Here is a 21956-nt window from a genome sequence, read left to right as displayed (position 1 = left end):
ATGTTTCCTCATATCTACTGTGAATGCCCACAAGAAAATGAATCTCAGGGTAGTATATAGTGACATATACACCATCATTGTCATTATGAAGTGTCACATGACGTGACTGATCATGGTCTTTCCATCACCATGCTTGTTCTTGGCAAATTTTTCTACAGAAATGGTCTGCCTTCTTCTGGGCAGCATTTTTACAAGATGAGTGACCTCACCCATTATCAGTACTGTACAGAGACTGCCTGCCTGGCATCACTGGTCGCATAACCAGGTCTTCTGATATGCAGCAGCTGCTCGTAAGACCGTCGGCCAGCTGCTCCCATACTTCACGTGACCCTGATCGGGGGCTAAGCAGGTGATACACCTTTTGCCCTGCAGGCTGGCAGAGGGAAGGAGTATCTTACATCACCTTTGGTAGAGACATATCTCCACCCTGCCACCCTGCTATGAAAAGCTAAGGTTGAAGTATTCTGTAATAGCTCATTATAGTTGTGGCAGACATATGTGTATTTTGATAATGAATTTACCTTGAACTTTGAACCTTGGATAAAGAAGGGAACTCTTTACATGGAACAGCATCGGAATCAGGTTTAATATCACTGGTATATGTCAATAGAAATTTGTTGTTTTTGTGGCAGAAGTTCAATGTAATACATAATATTAAAAATTGAGAATTACAGTAGGTATAAATATATATATATTAAATTAGTGCAAAAGAAGGATGAGGTTCACTGTCCATTCAAAAAACTAATGGCAGAGGGGAAGAAGCTGTTCCTGAAGTGCTGAGTGTGTGCCTTCAGGCTTCTGTATCTCCTTCCTGATGGTAGCAATGAGATTGGTGGGACAGTGGTGGGGTAAGGATAGTTGGTGGTTATCTGTAGTGTTGACAAATGCATTTATTTGTTTCTGCTGAAGTCTGTTGAGTGTTCAATGAGTGGAAAATTGGCTCTTATAGGGTAAAGTCCTACTTTACGTCATGTTCTCCAGGTCTGTTACTCAGACTTGGGTGTCATTGCAAAATCACCCTTCATAAAGACATGTTTCGAGCAAGATTTCCCTTCAGTTTACATACTTACCCATAGTTTGTGCCTGTATAAGTATAATTTAGAGTTAGTATTAAATTTAGGGTGAATAAATTTGCTTTAAGGTGACATCTTTGGGGAAGAAAATGAATCAAACACCTGATTGCCAATAGAGAGGTGAAAATCTTCCCTCTTCTCCCACCAGTACAATAAAATGTCCCCCTTGAGTACCTCCATCAAAAAGATTTCCAAGTGAGGCATCGAGCCTCAGTGAACTATCTTTTCCAAGCTGTTCAAGACTACTTTGTCGGATTGAATCCTGACACTATCTTGTTTGCCTCATGTAAAGTTTGTACTGTGGCATTTTCTGTGCTGGTACTGAGCTGCAGACATCAAACATGATGTCAGGTCTGTCCTGCCTTGTCTGACCTATCTTCGACCTAAGTTGCTCATCTTCCTGACGGAGGGTCTCGGCCTGAAACGTCGACTGGAGATGCTGCCTGGCCTGCTGTGTTCACCAGCAACTTTTATGTGTGTTGCTTGAATTTCCAGCATCTGCAGATTTCCTCGTGTTTGCGTTGCTCATCTGCAGCTTCACTGAGGGCTGCATCCCGCTGTGTGGCACATGATTTCTTGTACACACTGTCTTTTGGCCAATGTCTCTAGCTTCCTCAAACACTCAATTATTTCTCCAGCTTCTGATTCCAAACTGCTTTGCTGATTCAAACGACACCTCTTTAGTTACTAGGACATCTTCATCTTGATATTTCTCAGATGGTCCAGCCTGCTCTATACTTGATTCTATATGAAGAATGTGTACACGTGACATGTCGACTGACCCTGCAGTGCCTGCGACCGTGACTGGTTCTAGGTAATTCAAGTTGTACCAATTTTTATTTCTCCAGATATCTTTGAAATACTAGTGTTTTGGTTTACAAATCTCATACTTTGTCCTATCATAAGACTGAAACTTCCATGTTGTCCTTGCACTTTGAACTCTACTGAGTTCCCAACTGCACTGTCTTCAGCAATGTCTGTGCCACTGTTAAGCAACTCTGTTGGGTCCTCAGCTGCACTCTCCTCATCCCTCTCTGTGCTATGTGACCGTGTGCCAGGTAAGTGCTTTTCATTTCTTGTGTCATTCTCCACAGAGTTCTAATCGTCTTCAGTTTGTGTTTACGTAGTCTGGAATGATGCACTCTCACTATGTACCCCCATGTCTCACCAATACCACAACTCTATCCTGACCGATGACAACTCCAGGACCTTTCCATTCTGTACAGTCTGCTCTTTTGTAATACACTTTGTCCCCTGTGTCGTATTTGTCATTTGTAAGAGGGTCCTGTGTCCTCTGTGCTCTTCAAATTCTGTCTGAATACTCTGCTTCAGTGAAAGCTTTCCTTGATCCATGCAGTGCTGAAGTATGTTTCCGAACCCATTCACTCCTTGCAGGGCCTTCTAGAGCAAGTGATCTGTCAACCAGTACAGAGGGAAGGTTTGGATTCTGGCCGAACACCAATTGATACGGGCTACGGCCATGTACATTGTGCATGGTATTCTTCAACATAAGGGCCCAGTACAGGGCTGTGTTCCAATCACAGCTATTGCTTTTCTTTACCTTCATTATTTCAGTAGGTGTTTGATTGTGTCACTCCAGAAGTCTATTATCCCAAGGACTATATCCCACTGTTGTCTTTGTTTCGATGTTAAAGTTCTCTGCCATATCCAGGAATGGATTTAGTTTTTCACTATCTCTGAGGGTCTCTTTGTATTCACAATGCTACCAGCACTGAAATGTGTGAACTCATCAGTGATGTGGAGATATCGCACTCCTTGCTCCAGTTCATGTAGGTCTACGGCTACTGTTTCATTGTATCCAGATGCTAGTGCAGACCAGCCACAGATGAGACTTTCAGCATGTCTCACAGCTGTCAATTATCTGTTTTAGAAAGGAAATATTATCTGCGTCTTTGTTCCCTGAACTCCTGAGCGGTTTCTGAAGTCTGTCATTGAAGTGTGTCCAAACTGCTTGTGAAGTCTGAGCAATACTTTGCGTTTCTCATCTGTGGCCATGTTTAGTGTGGCAGTTAGTACTTCATTCTCACATTGGTTCTCAGTAATGTCTTTATCTAGAATGTTCACACAGTAATGTCCAGGGCTGGTGAGCTCAGGAGACACAGGCTGTTGAAACATCGTTGCTTGGTCATTCTCCATATCCTGTACTGCTCTTGCTTTCTTTAGGGAAGATTTACTCAGGGTTAATGGAATGTTCACTGGTGCCATCTCCATTTCAATATAACATTTTGTCTGCCCTATTTTTGCGGGAATTTTCATTCTTTTGGTGGAATGTACAATCTTTCCATCTCCAAATTGGAATGCGTTGTTACTAGGTGTATCTGTGATCACCAATTTCTGCACTTCATTCTGGTTTAGTTCACTTACATAGCTTTCGAGCCGTTTTTCTCCACACACTCTGGGTGTGCATGCTGTGTCAATAACAGCAGATCCTAGGGATTCTATCATCAAAATCTCTGCCTCAGATGTCTCTGCATTAGTAAGTGACTCCTCCGCGAACGATGTAATATGGCACTCTTCTACTTCTTCAAATTTATTATCAGCAGTAGGCCTAACTTGTTAGTTGCTGTGCAGACAACAGGAATTCTGCAGATACTGGAATTTCAAACAACACACATCAAAGTTGCTGGTGAACGCAGCAGGCCAGGCAGCATCTCTAGGAAGAGGTACAGTTAACGTTTCAGGCCGAGACCCTTCGTCAGGACTAATTGAAGGAAGAGCTAGTAAGAGATTTGAAAGTTGGAGGGGGAGGGGGAGATCCAGAATGATAGGAGAAGACAGGAGGGGGAGGGATGGAGCCAAGAGCTGGACAAGTGATTGGCAAAAGGGATACGAGAGGATCATGGGACAGGAGGTCCGGGAAGAAAGACAGATGGGGTACGAGGGGGAGGTGGGGCATTAGCGGAAGTTAGAGAAGTCGATGTTCATGCCATCAGGTTGGAGGCTACCCAGACGGAATATAAGGTGTTGTTCCTCCAACCTAAGTGTGGCTTCATCTTTACAGTAGAGGAGGCCATGGATAGACACTCAGGTTGGAGGAACAACACCTTATATTCTGTCTGGGTAGCCCCAACCTGATGGCATGAACATCGACTTCTCTAACTTCCGCTAATGCCCCACCTCCCCCTCGTACCCCATCTGTTATTTATTTTTATACACACATTCTTTCTCTCACTCTCCTTTTTCTACCTCTGTCCCTCTGAATATACTCCTTGCCCATCCTCTGGGTTCCCCCCCCCTTGTCTTTCTTCCAGGACCTCCTGTCCCATGATCCTCTCGTATCCCTTTTGCCTATCACTTGTCCAGCTCTTGGCTCCATCCCTCCCCTTCCTGTCTTCCCCTATCATTTTGGATCTCCCCCTCCCCCTCCCACTTTCAAATCTCTTACTCACTCTTCCTTCAGTTAGTCCTGACGGAGGGTCTTGGCCTGAAACTGTAGCTCTTCCTAGAGATGCTGCCTGGCCTGCTGCATTCAGCAGCAACTTTGATGTGTGTTGCTCGATGCTGTGCAGACAGTTTCTTGCTCAGTAGTAAGCACTTTGACAAACCGCACATTTCGATCTCCTGCCATACTTGTTTAATAGAGTTGTGCCGGGTAATGGTCCCCTTGTCTGGTCACTCTGGGATCTATGCTTGCTATACTCTTGTGTCTGCTCAGTGAAGTATGCCATTTCCCGACTCAAGTTAATTCTGACTGTTGTCTTAGTGGCCTTTTCTCCAAAAGTCCTCTTCACTGCTGATTTCATTGATGTTAATGTAAGTTCTATACATGCAGTTAATTCCAGCTATCTGTCTTTTCTGTCTAGACACACAGTATCCAACAATTTAAGAGCTAATACAGCATCAGGAAGTTCTATTCTGTATTTACACATGCAACTGCATTTTTGTTCAAAATCAATAATCAGCCATATTTTTAGAATTGTCTCTATAAATTTTGTCAAAGTCTGAATATGCCTCATTGTTCCGATCCTTTACTTCCTTCAAAAACACAGTCAAGTGTATTTATTAGCATATTCATGCTATCATCTTCATTCAAGTCTTCTACCAAAATTCCCAGCACGGTCTCTCTCACTCTTCCCAAAAACGACAACGCAACAGCCAAGGCTGGCTTTGACTTCGCCAGTTCTATAACACGAGTCCATATTCCAATTTCATTATTCCAGCTTTTATAGGGCTTGCTGTCATCAAATACTTGTGGGATCCTATAATTGGAAGCCATCCTCTGCTACCACTGTTAATGCTCAAACAACAAGGACACCTTTTTTTCCTTTTCAAATAGCTTTACTTTTACATCTCTGTTCAATACCTGAGGGCAGCCACCTTTACATCCCAGAATTCCCTGGCTAGGGTGCCTAAGACTTTTGCACAGTACTGTCATAATTTTATGGATTGCACTGCACCGATGCCGCAAAAAAAAAACAAATTTCATGACATATGTGAGTGATGATAAACCTGATTCTGATATAGGTCTCTGTTGTGGACTGAGAGTGGGAAGGAGGCAGGGAGAGGGGAATCATGGTTGGGAGAAGAGGAAGGGAGGGAGGGGAAGGGAGCAGGAAGCACAAGAGAGATATTCCGTAATGATCAATAGACCAATTGTTTGGAATCAAATTACTTGCCTGGTGTCTCAGGGCTCGTTGTATCTGTACCTGTGCAGTCTCCTTCTCTGCCACATCCCTCCCACGGTGCTCCACCTCACCATTCCCAACATTCCCACCATTCGCAACACACACAAAATGCTGGAGGAACTTAGTGGTCCAGCTAGCATCTATGGAAAAAAGTACATTTGACTTTTTGGGCCAAGACCCTTCAGCAGGACTGGAGAAAAAAGGATGAGGAGTAGATTTAAAAGGTGGGGGAAGTGAGAGAGAAACACAAGGTGATGGGTGACAGGGAGGGGGAGGGATGAAATAAAGAGCTGGAAAGTTTTGCCCCACAAACTCGCTCTCTGCTCCACGTTGACAAATACAGTACTATGCAAAATTCTTGGGCATCTGGCTATATACATATATGTGCCTAAGATTTCTGCACAGCACTGTATAGTGGTTTTTTTGTGCTGCATTGGATCTGGAGCAACAATCATTTCATTCTCCTTTACACTTGAGTACTGGCAATGACATTAAACAATCTTGAATCATGAAATCAGATTAAATGTCACCACTTCCATGTATTTTGTATTAATTCCTTCTCAGAGCTGGAAATGACCTTTAAAAGTGTTTATAGCTAATAAACTGATAAAGTCTAAATAAACTGTGGTAGGAAGATGTCTACAATATTGGAAAACAATGTTGCATTCATCATGAGGCTTATCATCTTTTTATTGTGGATGTAATTAGCACCAAATCACCTAATAACCTTGCATAATAAAAATGTTCCAATGCCTTTGGGATTTAATCTTGGATCTGAAAGCATTCTGTGTTTCAACTTGTGTGACCTCCCTGCATTTACATTAGCCACGGTCTACACAACTAAGCCTGATAATTGAGGTTGCTGAACACTTTATTTAATGTTTCATATTAAGTTTTATTCATAATAGACAAGTGCTGACTACCAAGGCTGAAACTGTGAGATTCCCACAACAATTTTACAACCGATAGCACTTCACTAGAATTGTAGTTAACTCAATCCAGACTGTGACGGTATTTTAAGCCTCTAATATAGTCTATGATGCATCATGGCATTTACAAGGTAAAGTTAATTTTAACAAATTATGAGATGAATGGAAAAGATAAAAGCAGGATTTCCTGCAGTTCTTAATATAATAAATCTTTGACTACCTTCCTGCTTTCAGCATCCACAGCTATTACTTATAACAAGCAATGACAAAACTAAAATGCATGGCTCGTACAGTGTGGATGGTACTGCAGTAAATTTCTGTTAAACAAATAGCATCTGTATGTTCGAAACTGAGACCATACAATGAAATGCAGAGCAACACTCACAAAATGCTGGGGGGTCTCAGCAGGTCAGGTAGCGTCTATGGAGAGGAATTAACAGTTGGCGTTTTGGGCCAAGACCCTTCAACAAGACTGCTGATGAAGTGTCTTGGCCCAAAACATCGGTCACTTGCTCCTCTCCATGGATGCTGCCTGGCCTGCTAAGCTCCTCCAGTATTTTGTATGTGTTACTCTGGATTTCCAGCATCTGCAGAATCTCTTGTGTTAATGAGATACTATCATTTCTTTATATCTGCACAGTACTGCACTTGTCAATGTGGAGCGGAGAGCGAGTTTGTATATCTGGCAGGAGCAAAGGATGTTGGGAATGGCATGGGTGGAGCTTCATGGGAGGGTTGTGGGACAGGTGGCAGAGAAGGAGTGCCAGGGACAGGTACAGACACACCCAGCCTTGAGACACCAGGCAAGTCATTTGATTCCAAACAATTGGTCTACTGATCATTACAGAATGTCCCTCTGGTGCTTTCCACTCCCTCTCCAATCCCTCACCCTTTTCCCAACCATGATTTCCTTCTCCCTGCCCCTTTCCCCTCAGTCCACAGTAGTCCATATCAGAATCAGGTTTATCATCACTCACATATGCCTTGAAGTTTGTTTTTTATTTGCACCAGCAGTACAATGCAATACATAAAATTACTACAGTACTGTGCAAAAGTCTTAGGCACCCTAGATATATATATGTACCTCAGAGTTTTACACAGTAATGCGGTACTGATTGAATTGTCCATATTTCATATTTTACAGCTAATAGAATTGTGCATATTTTATGTTATCTTAATGCATTGCTTTTTGTTTATTGAACTTTTAAAAGTCAGTGGCTCTAGAAATGGAAAATGCTGGAATACTCAGCAGGTCAGGCAGCGTCTGTGGAGATTGTAACTGTTAACATTTTGGTAAATAAAAACAGCTGCAGGAGGGAATCAACGGTTCAGGCAGCTCTGCAGATAGAAGTGGGCATTTGATATTTCAGATTAGACCTTTCATCTAGACTTGGTTTTATTAAAACTGGACAAATTTGTTTATCTAATTTTTTTTCCATTTCTGAAGATTTTGAAGTGACATCTTGTACACCTGCACACCTGCTCATTAATACAAATATCCAATGAGCCAATCATGTGGCAGCAAATCAATGCATAAAAATATGCAGGCATGGTCAAGAGGTGCAGTGATCTAAGTGACTTTGATTGTGGAATGATTGTCATTGCTAGACAGAATGGTTTGGAGTGTCTCAGAAACTGCTGATCTCCTGGGACTTTTCCACACCACGGTCTCCAGAGTTCACAGAGAATGGTGTGAGAAACAGAAACCATCCAGCAAGTGGAAGTTCTGTGCATGAAAATACCTTGTTAATGAGAGACACACATAAAAATTGCTGGTGAACACAGCAGGCCAGGCAGCATCTATAGGAAGAGGTACCGTCAATGTTTCGGGTCTTGGCCCGAAACGTCGACTGTACCTCTTCCTATAGATGCTGCCTGGCCTGCTGTGTTCACCAGCAATTTTTATGTGTGTTGCTTGAAATTCCAGCATCTGCAGATTTCCTTGTGTTTGCGTTGTTAATGAGAGAGGTCAGTGGAGGATGGCCAGACTGGTTTAAGCTGACAGTAACCCACATAAGCGTGCGTTACAACAGTGGTGTGCAGAAGAGCATCACTGAATGCACAACACGTTGAACCTTGAAATGGATGGGTTACAGCAGCATCCATCATCAAGGAGTCCCACCATCCAGGCCATGCTCCCTTCTCACTGCTACCATCGGGCAGGAGGTGTATAAGACTTAAGTCAGACACCACCAGGTTTGGGAACAGTTATTACCCTTCAAACATCAGACTCCTGAACCAGTGTGGATAACTTCATTTGCCACAGCTCTAAACTGATTCCACAAACTACAGACTCATTTTCAAGGACTCTACAACTCATCTTCTCAGTATTTACTTACTGAAACCCTCTGTTGGCCAGGATTGACAATGGATGTTATGTTCCAGCTGTCTACATGATACACAAACCAGGGCAGTAGGATACGGAGAACAAGCTGTTGCCCAGACAGCAGGCTCCCCCTCTCAATGTAGCTGATGAATCCAAAGGAATGGCAGAGACTGATACAGTTTAGGACCAGCAGCGTTGCTGGAGTTGCCAATCAGCATTGAACTCAAAGAAGGACGCCAGCTCCATATTTTTCCCCAGGGTTTACTCCGGAAGCCTCCCTCATGAGTGAGTATAGCTGCAAGGCAGCGGAGGTTTGAGATCAGAGTTTTCCTTCTCCCCAATGAGCTGCCAACTATGGCTGACGAGCTCCATCTGCCCAAAGTGACTGGTTTTAAGGTCCCAGTAACCCATCTTTGCCCCTTCTTCTGTCAGTAGAAACAGTTCCACTGGGCTTAGTAGCTACGACACATGAGAAGGCTAGAAGCTGGAGTTGGTTGTCAGAGGCTATTTGAGATGCACACCATTGGGAGCATTTAGTAGGTAGTGGGAGCTTGTCCCCATTAATACTCCCAGCTATGACAACTTTAAGGAACCCTGTATTTATTTATTTATTTGTTTGTTTGCATGATTTGTCTTCTTTCGCACACTGGTTGTCTGTAAGTCTTTGTGCGTAGTTTTTCATAAATTCTACTGTACTTCTTTATTTTCCTATATATGCCTACAAGAAATTGAATCTCAGAGAAGTGTATAGTAACATCTGGTGTATGCTACTTCGATAATAAATTTCCTTTGACTTTGAAAATTCATATTTGCATTTGTGTTCTTCGATATACTTAAGGATTTTGCTCCTGTACTAAAAACCATGTTAAGACAGTTCCTGCAATCCGAAATAATATGAAGGGTTTTAACTTAATTACTTGCCTTAAAGAGTACTCTTTACCTCTGATCTCCTTTTCAGTTGTATTTTTATTAGTACTTTATTTCTGGAACTAGGCCAGATTTTGAATCTTACCAGTAAACGAGAATGAAAAGCAACTGCAGATCCTAAAAGTGTTCTGAGGAAGATTTTTCCTCCTAAAATGTTACCTGTGTTTCCCTGCACACAAATACGGCCAGACCTGCCGGGTGTATCCTTTTTCTGTTTTTAGTTGACATTTTACCAGTTCTTGGGTATTAACATCTGAATTTTATATTGGAGTTATATCTACCTTTGTATCTGTGCCTTAAGTAATCCACAGATCAGAAGCAATCTAATCGTTAACAAGATAATCACAAGGATATAACAATTACACAGTTATGTATGGTAAGGCAGCTTAACTCAGTACAGCAAGACCATTTCAGCTGGTTTCAATTTAACACAATAGTCTAGAGCACGTTGGCAAAAATGGAGCCAAACTTCCAATTTCAAATCAGAATCAGGTTTATTATCACTGAAATTCATTGCAGCAGTACCTAAAATATACTATGAATTACAGTACGAAATACATAGAAAATGTTAAGTAGTATATACTGTATACAGTATATATGTAGAGCAGAAATATTGATGTAGTGTTCATGGGTTCATGGACCATTCAGAAATTTGATGGCGGATAGCAAAAGCTGGTCCTAAAACGTTGAAAATGTTGAGTGTGTGTCTTCAGGCTCCTGTATCTCTTCCTTGATGGTAGTGTTTCTATCATCAGGGATGAGATACAGAAATATCACACAGATTTAGTGTTTGAAATAACAGGGGATTTATTTTAAAGTGGTGCACACCAGGAGACCAGACAAATCTGATATACCTGAGCAGGAATTTAATACACCTTTCACATTCTCAGTTGATGATATTACCAGTAAAACTACATTTTGATAACAGAATGGTGGCAGCAGGAAGACTTAATTAAGTAACATACTAAAAAAATCACAGTTCAAAGTAAATGTACTATCAAAGAACCTTAAACAACCATGAGATTTGTTTTTGTGGGCAATCACAGTAAATCCAAGAATCACAATGGAATCAATGAAAAACTGCACCCATCAGGATGGACAAACAACCAATGTGCAAAAGACAACAAACTACAAATACAAAAAAAAATAAATAAACAATAAATATCGATAAAGTGAGAGAACAGGTTGTGAGAACAGTTCAGTGACAGGGTGAGTGAAGTTATCCCCTCTGGTTCAAGACCTTATGGTTGAGGGGTAACAACTGTTCCTGAACATGGTGGTGTGGGTCCTGAGGCTCTTGTACCTTCTTCCTGATGGCAGCAGTGAGAAGAGAGCGTGGGTGGTGGGAAACCTGATGATAGATGCTGCTTTCCTGCTTCAGCACTCCATGTAGATGTGCTCAATGGTGGGGAGAGCTGGGTCCTGATTCCAGAGTAAAGTGATTGTCCACAGGCCTAACAATAAATCCAGCTTTCTATTACAACAATGGATGCACGCTATAACATAATTATTTAACCTCACGAAGCTTGGACTTCATCCAAGGGCATTCAAAGAAATACAACAGGATCAATGAACAACTCCACACAAACAAAGACTGGCAAGCAACCAATGTGTAAAAGGAGAAAAGCTGTGCAAATACAAAAAAATTATAATAATATTAAATAATTCCCAAAACAGGGGTACAATTTAAGACAGGATATCTCAAAGGTTTAGGAATCAAACAACACACAAATAACATCTAAAATTTAATAACAACCTATTAAAGAGAATGGCTGATGTCTTCTGGTTATTGCTATCTAGTTCGGCTGTATCCATGAATGGTTTGAATGAAAATTAAATTTGATTTGATTTGATTTTATTGATTGAATAACTTTATCAGTATATTGTAAACTTGTTAAGCGACTGCACTCTGCTATCGGGAACGCTCAAGAAAACCCCTTGCCAAGCAACACACATCAAAGTTGCTGGTGAACGCAGCAGGCCAGGCAGCATCTCTAGGAAGAGGTACAGTTGACGTTTCGGGCCGAGACCCTTCGTCAGGACTAACTGAAGGAAGAGTTAGTAAGAGATTTGAAAGTGGGAGGGGGAGGGGGAGATCCAAAATGATAGGAGAAGACAGGAGGGGGAGGGATGGAGCCAAGAGCTGGACAGGTGATAGGCAAAAGGGGATATGAGAGGATCATGGGACAGGAGGCCCAGTGAGAAGGAAAAGGGGGGGGGGGAAAGCCCAGAGGATGGGCAAGGGGTATAGTGAGAGGGACAGAGGGAGAAAAAGGAGAGTGAGAGAAAGAATGTGTGTATATAAATAACGGATGGGGTACGAGGGGGAGGTGGAGCATTAGCGGAAGTTAGAGAAGTCAATGTTCATACCATCAGGTTGGAGGCTACCCAGACGGAATATAACGTGTTGTTCTTCCAACCTGAGTGTGGCTTCATCTTGACAGTAGAGGAGGCCATGGATAGACATATCAGAATGGGAATGGGATGTGGAATTAAAATGTGTGGCCACTGGGAGATCCTGCTTTCTCTGGCAGACAGAGCGTAGGTGTTCAGCAAAACGACTGCGTCGGGTCTCGCCAATATATAGAAGGCCACATCAGGAGCACCGGACACAGTATATCACCCCAGCCGACTCACAGGTGAAGTGTCGCCTCACCTGGAAGGACTGTCTGGGGCCCTGAATGGTGATAAGGGAGGAAGTGTAAGGGCATGTGTAGCACTTGTTCTGCTTACAAGGATAAGTGCCAGGAGGGAGATCAGTGGAGAGGAATGGAGGGGATGAATGGACAAGGGAATCGCGCAGGAAGCGACCCTTGCCAATTTCTTTTTCAAATTTCACCTTCACAAACTGAGTGCAAAGTTGCCACGCACTGAGAACATAAGTACCAAAGAACACACACAAAATGCTCAGCAGGTCAGGCAGCTTCTATGGAGAGGAATATACAGTCGATGTTTTGGGCTGTGACCCTTCATCAGGCCCTTCATCCTCATTCTGAGAAAGGGTCTTGGCCCGAAATCTCGACTGTTTATTCCCATCCATAGAAATGCCTGACCTGCTGAGGCCCCCCAACATTTTGTTCTGGATTTCCAGCATCAGCAGGACCTCTTGCATTTATTACTTCAATACAAATCTTGACCCGTCAATTTACTAGGATTTTACCAATATCCTTGCAAAGAATTTAAAGTATCACAGCCCATTCTAAATACTTGCTGCGCCCAACTCTGACATCTTCATTTCAAATGTTTCAGAAAGAATACTGGAATAAAGCAAACATTTGAAAGAAATATCTTGACACAGCTCCAACAATTTCAGCCCCCTGATTTCAGTCTGAACTGAAACTGTCAAATCTGAACAGGATGAGAAAGGTTGGCTATGTCATACTTAAGTGGAAAGTTGAAAAGATTACACTTATTATGCATGACAAAGTTCAAATGATCTCATATCTGAATCCCACAAGTTCTACTTCAAAAGCAATGTATCTGAACTCCATCAAACTTCTAAGAGTAGTCACTTATCTACATAATTCAAGGCAGTTGCTTTAATTTTAGAGTTTAGCTTTTGAGCATATTTTTGCTTTAATTCTATGCCAAACAAAAAAGAAATCCTGTCACACAATGAAAAGGATTATCAATGGATACTATTACAAACCAATCAAAAATTCAACTCTTCCCCTTATCCTCTCCTACTTTTCATTGTCCCTGTACCTTCTTAAGAAGCTGTTAAATGTAAAACATCTTTCAGGTCCGTCCGTAAACTATTTACCCCTTCAATAATGCTGCGTGTCTTCCAGAGTATTTCCTCTCAAGATCTACAGCGGTGCTAGAAAGTTTGTCCACCCTGTAGAATTGTTTCTATTTCTGCATAAATATGAACTAAAATATGATCAAATCTTCATGTATGTCCTAAAACTAGTTAAAAAGAACCCAATTAAATAAATAACACAAAAACATTATACTTGTTCATTTATTTATAAGAAAAATTATCCAATAATACATGTATTTGTTGGAAAAGGTATGTCAACCTTTGGGGTAATGCCTTCTACAAAAGCTATTTGGAGTCAAGTGTTCCAACCAATGAGATAAGAGTGGAGGTGTGGGTTGTAGAGGTGCCCTGCCCTATAAAAAGGACACAAAGTCAGGTTACCGACAGAGCCTGCACTTCTCAATAAAAATCTGTTTATGTGCACCGTGTCGCGATCAAAACAACTTTCAGAGGACCTTAGGAAAAGAATTGTAGAGATGCATGAAGCTGTAAAAGGTTACAAAAGCATTCTTAAAGACCTGAGTGTTCATCAGTCCACAGTAAGAGAAATTGCCTACAAACGGAGGAAACTCAGTACTGTTGCTGCTCTCCTTAAGAGTGGGCATCCTGCAAAGATCATACTAAGAGCACAACTTGCAATGCTGAAGGAGGTGAAAAAGAACCCAAAGGTAACAGCAAAAGACCTGCAGAAATCTCTAGAACTTGTTAAAGTTTCTGTTCATGTGCTCACTAAAAGAAGAACACTGAACAATAATGGTGTGCATAGAAGGACATCACGGAGGAAACCACTGCTCTCCAAAACAAAATATTGCTGCATGTCTCAAGTTTGCAAAGGACCACCTGGATGTTCTACGACACTTCTGGACAATGTTCTATGGACAGATAAGACAAAAGTTGAACATTCTGGCAGAAATGCACCCTGCTATGTTTGGATGAAAAAGGACACTGCACTCCAACACCAAAGCCTCATGCCAACTGTGAAGCATGGTGGAAGAAGCATCATGATTTGGGCTGTTTTGCTGCCTCACAGCCTGCATAGCTTGCAATCGTTGAAGGAACAATGAATTCAAAATTGTATCAAGACATTTTGCAGGAGAATGCCAGGGTAGCTATTCATCACCTGAAGCTTACTAGAAGTTGGATAATGCAACAAGACAATGATTTGAAAGAGAAGAATAAGCCAACAACGGAATGGTATAAAAAGAAAATTTGTGTATTAGAATGGCTGAGTCAAAGTCCTGACCTTAATCCTATAGAAATGGTGTGGAAGGACCTAAAGCAAGTAGTTCATGCAAAGAAGCCCACCAACATCCCAGAGTTAAAGCAGTTTTATAAAGAGGAATGGCCTTAAATTCCTCGAAGCCAATGTGCACGACTGATCAACAATTACCGGAAACCTTTGGTTGAAGTTACTGCAGTACAAGGGGGTCGCACCAGTTACAGAAAGCAAAGGTTCACATACGTTTTCCAACAAATACATGTAATATTGGGTCATTTTTCTCAATAAATAAATGAACAAGCATAATGTTTTTTTGCATTATTTATTTAATTGGGTTCTCTTAATCTAGTGTTAGGACTTGCATGAAGATCTGATCACATTTTAGGTCATATTTATGCAGAAATAGAGAAAATCCGACAGGGTTCACAAACCTTTTAGCACCACTATATTCAAAGTAAATTTATTATTGAAGTACATATATACTCAGTGGCCACTTTATTCGGTACAAGATTGGAACCCAGTGTGGTCTTCTGTTGCTGTAGCCCAACCACTTCAATGTTCAAAGTGTTGTGCTTTCAGAGGTGCTCTTCTTCACATCACTGTTGTAATGTGTGGAGGGTTACTGTCACCGTCCTGTCAGCTTGAACCAGTCTGGTCATTCTCCTCAGACCTCTCTCAGTAATAAGGCGTTTTCACCCACAGAACTGCCAATTACTGGAGTTTCTGTTTGTTTTTCATACCATTCCCAGTAAATGCTAGAGACTGTTGTGTGTGAAAATCCCAGGAGATCAGCAGCTTCTGAGATACTCAAACTGCCCCGTCTGGCACTAACAATCATCCCATAGTCAAAGTCACTTAAATCACATTTCTTCCCAATTCTGATGTTTGGTCTGAACAACAAATGAACCTCTTGACCATGTCTGCATGCTTTTATGCATTGAGTTGTTGCTACATAATTGGCTGATCTTCCTGCAACAAGCATTGTCACAAGAAAGCATCAACCATCAGGGACCCCCACCACCCAAGCCATGCTCTCTTCTCACTGCTGCCATCTGGTAGAAGACACAGAAGCCTCAGGACTCACACCACAAGGTTCAGGAATAGTTACTAACCGTCAACCATCAGGCTCTTGAACCAAAGCGGGTAACTTCACCCAATTTCACTTGCCCCATTACTAGGATGTTCCCACAACTATGGACGTACTTTCAAGGACACTTCATCGTGTGTTCTCGATATTTATTGCTTCTTTATTTATGATTATTATTTCTTTTTATTTGCTCAGTTTGTTGTCTTTTGCACATTGGGTCTTTCATTGATTCTATTATTGTTTTTGGATTTATTGAGTATGCCCACAAGTAAAAGAATCTCATATATGGTGACATATATGTGATTAAATATTTGCATTAACAAGCAGAGGTACTTAAAATGTAAGTATAATATTTCAAGTTTTAACTTTTGGCTCTGTGTGACTTGGAAATATACTGTTGCTGTTCTCACTTTCTGTCTCTAACTGCAAAAACTAAGTCTGCTTGGCATAAGTTATCCAACTGCGCCAATGAACTCCTTTGTTTCCTTGCAGATTTGTCACTTGATCACAAGTTTCCCAGGTTTTGTCCAGGTAAGCCGAGATCCGCTGGATACTATCCAAGGCCTCCAGTGCCCCTCGTTCCAAGATCCAGTGAACCCATCACACAAGAATAAGCATGCGAGAGCTGTTATCTCGGCTTGTGAAGAAAAGCAGACCCTCTCCAAAGCAACACGTTTTGTCCCTAGTGTGGCTACTGTGCATTACCTCCATGAGAGACGTTTCTGTACTGTTAAGTGCATTTAGAATCAGCTAAACTGATGGTTTTATTTTTTAAAAAAAAGCTGTTATATCTTTATTTTTTTTAATTCCTCTTTCAGTGTTAATGGTTGTAAGAGTAGCATAAATCAGTCTAACTATAGTATAAGCCTGGTGATTGTGACACTGGTGGAAGTAACGTAACTCCATTTAAACAGGGGCACTATATTAATGAGAATATTTGGCAAACCTTTTTTGATTTACAAGGAAGAGAAGTTGGAAGAACTGTGGTGACATTTTGGTCACAATAAACTCACACAGCAGTAATGCAATGATGTGTTTTGATGTGATTGATTTGATCATGTTGTAAGCTTGTTAATTCTTTCAAAGTGTTTACCATGTACTTTTTTCAAGTAAAGTGCGATGGTCGACTGGTAGTTAATTATATTGGAATCAAACTGAAATGTTTCCCTGTGAACCATGTTCCAATCAAATGGCATCAATTGCATTGCCACATGGATACTGACCGAGCTGTCTATTTAGAAATCTATTACACTGTCAAATATTTTATGGATGTAAAATGTAAAATACAGTGTAAAATAAACATCTCTCTATAGACACTGCTGTAATGTTGGGGACAGGATAATCATTTTGCTAATTCTTTAACATAGATCATGAAACTCTATATTTGGACCAAATGTCATTTCAGCGTTCATTTTTGCTGTGTTCAGCACAAGGACAAAACAACTGTATTGTGCTACATAAGAAGGTTTGCAAGTATTGACTTTTCACATTGATAGAAGTATTTTTCAATATTTAGTGAATAGATCTGACAAATTATTGATTAAACTTTAGTATTTGTAGAAAAATAATGACCTTGCAATTGTTGGATGCACATATTGTACTCTGCTTCAAGTCTCAGTAACTGCGTTAAGTCTGAACATGGTCAACAAGGCATTGTAACACCTACTCTGTTTCCGATGTAATTTGTTAAAGTGATGTGAGCTGTGTCAATCAACATGTAAACATCAGCTTCATCTTTGGTTTTCTATCTTAAAATAAAAAGGCTAAAAAATGTGTTCCAAATTAAATCTTCAAGAGAAATCTTTTCACCTCTGGTGTGTAACTTTATAGAATCAGAAACAGGTTTAATATCACCGGCATATATCGTGAAGTTTGTTAACTTTGCGGCAGCAATACCATGCAATACTGGACACCATAATATAGAAAAAACAGCAAATGACAATAAGTTGAGTTAAATAAGTAGTGCAAAAATAAAAATAAAAAAGTAGTGAGGTAATGCTCGTGAGTTCAACATCTATTCAGAAATCAGATGATGGAGAGGAAGAAGCTGTTCCTGAATTGTTGTGTGTGTGTGCCTTCAGGCTTCTGAACCTCCTTCCTGATGGTAGCGATGAGTAGAGGGCACATCCTGGGTGCTGGGGGTCCTTAGTGATGGATGCTGCCTTTCTGAGGCACTGTTCCTTGAAGATGTCGTGGATAACACGGAGACTAGTACCCATGATGGAGCTGACTAATTTTACAACTCTCTGCAGCTCACTTCAATCCTGTGCGGTAGCTCCCCCATACGAGACAGTGATGCAGCCAGTTTGAATGTTCTCCTCAAACTCCTAATGAAATAGAGCTGCTGTCTTGCTTTCTTTATATCTGCATCGGCATCTTAGGACCAGGTTCGGTCCACAGAGATATTAACACCCAGGGACTTGAAATAGCTCTCTCTCTCCACGTCTGATGCCTCTGAGGACTGGTCTGTGTTCCCTCATCTTACCCTTTCTTAAGTCCACAGTCAGCTCTTTGGTCTCACAGACATTGAGTGCAAGGTTGTTACTGCGACACCACTCCAGTAGTTGGTATATCTCGCTCCTGTACACCTTCTGGTCGCCATCTTTTATTTGGTTTCAACACAGATCGTCAGAACGTAATACAAGTTCATCATATAATTCACCCCAGCAAACTGTCATTCAGTTAGACCATGAGGGATCCAGAGTGCACTTTTAGTTTGTGTCTTTTTGCCAAGGTATATGGGATGGGGGTGGAAGTCCCGCATGGGAGGTTAGTTAGGAAAATTCAGTCGCTAGGTACACATGGAGAGGTGGTAAATTGGATTAGACATTGGCTCAATGGAAGAAGCCAAAGAGTGGTAGTAGAGAATTGCTTCTCAGAGTGGAGGCCTGTGACTAATGGTGTGCCACAGGGATCAGTGGTGGGTCCATTGTTATTTGTCATCTATATCAATGATCTGGATGATAATGTGGTAAATTGTATCAGCAAATTTGCTGATGATACAAAGATTGGAGGTGTAGTAGACAGTGAGGAAGGTTTTCAGAGCCTGCAGAGGGACTTGGACCAGCTGGAAAAATGGCAGATGGAGTTTAATACAGACAAGTGTGAGGTTTTGCACGTTAGAAGGACAAACCAAGGTAGAATATACAGGGTTAATGGTAAGGCACTGTATACTGGTAAGACACTGAGTGCAGTGGAACAGAGGGATCTGGGAATACAGATACAAAATTCCCTAAAAGTGGCATCACAGGTAGATAGGGTCGTAAAGAGAGCTTTTGGTACATTGGCCTTTATTAACCAAAGTATTGAGTATAAGAGCTGGAATGTTATGATGAGGTTGTATAAGGCATTAGTGAGACCGAATCTGGAGTATTGTGTTCAGTTTTGGTCACCAAATTACAGGAAGGATATAAATAAGGTTGAAAGAGTGCAGAGAAGGTTTACAAGGATGTTGCTGGGACTTGAGAAACTCAGTTACAGAGAAAGGTTGAATAGGTTAGGACTTTATTCCCTGGAAGAATGAGGGGAGATTTGATAGAGGTATATAAAATTATGATGGGTATAGATAGAGTGAATGCAAGCAGGCTTTTTCCACTGAGGCAAGGGGAGAAAAAAACCAGAGGACATGGGTTAAGGGTGAGGGGGGAAAAGTTTAAAGGAAACATTAGTGGGGGCTTCTTCACACAGAGAGTGGTGGGAGTATGGAATGAGCTGCCAGACGAGATGGTAACTTCGGGTTCTTTTTTAACATTTAAGAATAAATTGGACAGATACATGGATGGGAGGTGTATGGAGGGATATGGTCTGTGTGCAGGTCAGTGGGACTAGGCAGAAAATGGTTCGGCACAGCCAAGAAGGGCCAAAAGGCCTGTTTCTGTGCTGTAGTTTTTATGGTTTCTATGGTTTTTCCATGTCTTACTAAATATTGAAAAGTCTGGATAGAGTGAACGAGGAGATGATTATTTCCAAGAGTCTAGGTCTAGAGGGTACAGCTTCAGAATAGAAGGATAAGCCTTTAGAACAGAGATGAGGAGGAATGTTTTATACAGAAGGTAGTAAATCTGTAGAATTCATTGCCATAATAGCTGTAGAAGCCAAGTCATAGGGTATATTTAAACCGAAGGTTGATAAATTCTTAATCAGTAAGGGCATCAAATGTTATGGGGAGAAGGCAGAAGAATGGGGTTGAAAGGGAAAATAAATCAGCCATGATTAAAAGGCAGAACAAACTTGATGGGCTGAATGGCCTAATTCAGCTCCTCTGGTCTTACAGGCTTGCACTAACATTTGATCCAATTTGCTTCTCTTTTGAAATATTACTGAAATCTGAAAAGATCCACAATTAGAAGGTAATCCTGGTGATTGTGGTTGCCTTGCGTGTCCTTACACTGTTTGGAGTCATCAGAACTGCCGGTGGCAAATAATTCCACAGAGTCACCACCCTCCGCCTGAAGAAATTCCTCCTTATCTCCATTCTAAAAGGATGCCCCTCTATTCTGAGGCTGTGTCCTCTGGTCTTAGACTCTCCCACCATGGGAAACTTCCACTCTATCAAGGCCTTTCACCATTCAATAGGTTTCAGTGAGGTCACCCATTATTCTTCTGAATTCTAGTGAATACAGGCCCAGAGCCAACAGACACTCTTTATATGACAAGCCATTCAATGGTGGAATCATTTGAACCTCCTTTGAACCCCTCTACAGTTTCAGCACATCCTTTCTGTACTCTGTTATTAGTTAAGTCTACACACTGTTATGTGTGTTTTTAAATGCTGTTGTAATTAAAGAATTTCGCACTCGGGATCAATAAAGTACTTAATATTGTTATTATAAGGGGCCCAGACCCACTCACAATACTCCAATTGAGGCCTCACCAGTGCTTTTTAAAGTTTCAACATTACATTCTTGTTTTTATATTCTATTCCTCTTGAAATGAATGCTGGCACCACATTTGCCTTCCTCACCATAGACTCAACCTGTCATTTAACCCTTAGGGAATTATGCACAAGAACTCCCAAGTCCCCTTGCACCTCAGTTTGTTCTGTTTTCTCTCCATTTAGACAATTGTCAATCCTTTCATTTCTTCTACCAAAGTGCATGACCGTACACTTCCCAACACTGTATTCCATCTGCCACTTCTTTGCCCTTTCTCCTAAGTCCTTCTGTAGCCTCTCTGCTTTCTCAAATCTACGTACTCCTCCATTGATCTTCATATCATCTGCAACCCCCTTGCAACCCTTGCAACAAAACAAGAAAGACTGGATGAACTGGGCTTGTACTCGTTGGAATTTAGAAGATTGAGGGGGGAATCTGATTGAAACGTATAAGATCCTAAAGGGATTGGACAGGCTAGATGCAGGAAGATTGTTCCCGATGTTGGGGAAGTCCAGAACGAGGGGTCACAGTTTGAGGATAGAGGGGAAGCCTTTTAGGACCGAGATTAGGAAAAACTTCTTCACACAGAGAGTGGTGAATCTGTGGAATTCTCTGCCACAGGAAACAGTTGAGGCCAGTTCATTGGCTATGTTTAAGAGGGAGTTAGATATGGCCCTTGTGGCTACAGGGGTCAGGGGGTATGGAGGGAAGGCTGGGGCGGGGTTCTGAGTTGGATGATCAGCCATGATCATAATAAATGGCGGTGCAGGCTCGAAGGTCCGAATGGCCTACTCCTGCACCTATTTTCTATGTTTCTATGTTTCTATCATCCAAATCAATCAACTCCATCATCCAAATCATTGTCATATAGAATAAAAAGTATCGGTCCCAACACAGACTCCTGTGGAACACCACTAGTCAGCGGCAGCCAGTCAAAAAGGCTCCCATTATTCCCACTCTTTGCCTCCTGTCAATCAGCCACTGCTTTATCCATGCTAGAATCTCATAGCTCATAGCTTGTTAAGCAACCTCATGTGTGGCACCTTGTCAAAGGCATTCTGAAAATCCAAGTACACAACATCAACCGATTCTCCTTTGTCTATTCTGCTGGT

The 21956-nt window shown here is 41.5% G+C and overlaps 1 protein-coding gene across 1 annotated transcript in view; it reads left to right on the top strand.

The window, feature by feature from the left end:
• Window positions 1-17781, top strand: part of nt5dc1 (5'-nucleotidase domain containing 1) — a 665771-nt gene extending 647990 nt beyond the window's left edge. The window contains exon 12 of the mRNA XM_063033647.1: window positions 16463-17781. Coding sequence (XP_062889717.1) covers window positions 16463-16584 — 122 coding nt within the window. The 3' untranslated portion in view covers window positions 16585-17781. The remainder of the gene's footprint in view (window positions 1-16462) is intronic.
• Window positions 17782-21956: the final 4175 nt, after the last annotated feature.

This window comes from Mobula hypostoma, chromosome 2 (assembly GCF_963921235.1).
Source record: "Mobula hypostoma chromosome 2, sMobHyp1.1, whole genome shotgun sequence".
NCBI classification, from domain to species: domain Eukaryota; kingdom Metazoa; phylum Chordata; class Chondrichthyes; order Myliobatiformes; family Myliobatidae; genus Mobula; species Mobula hypostoma.
The sequence above is the reverse complement of the archived record's forward strand: the minus strand, read 5'-3'. Positions and strand labels throughout refer to the sequence as shown.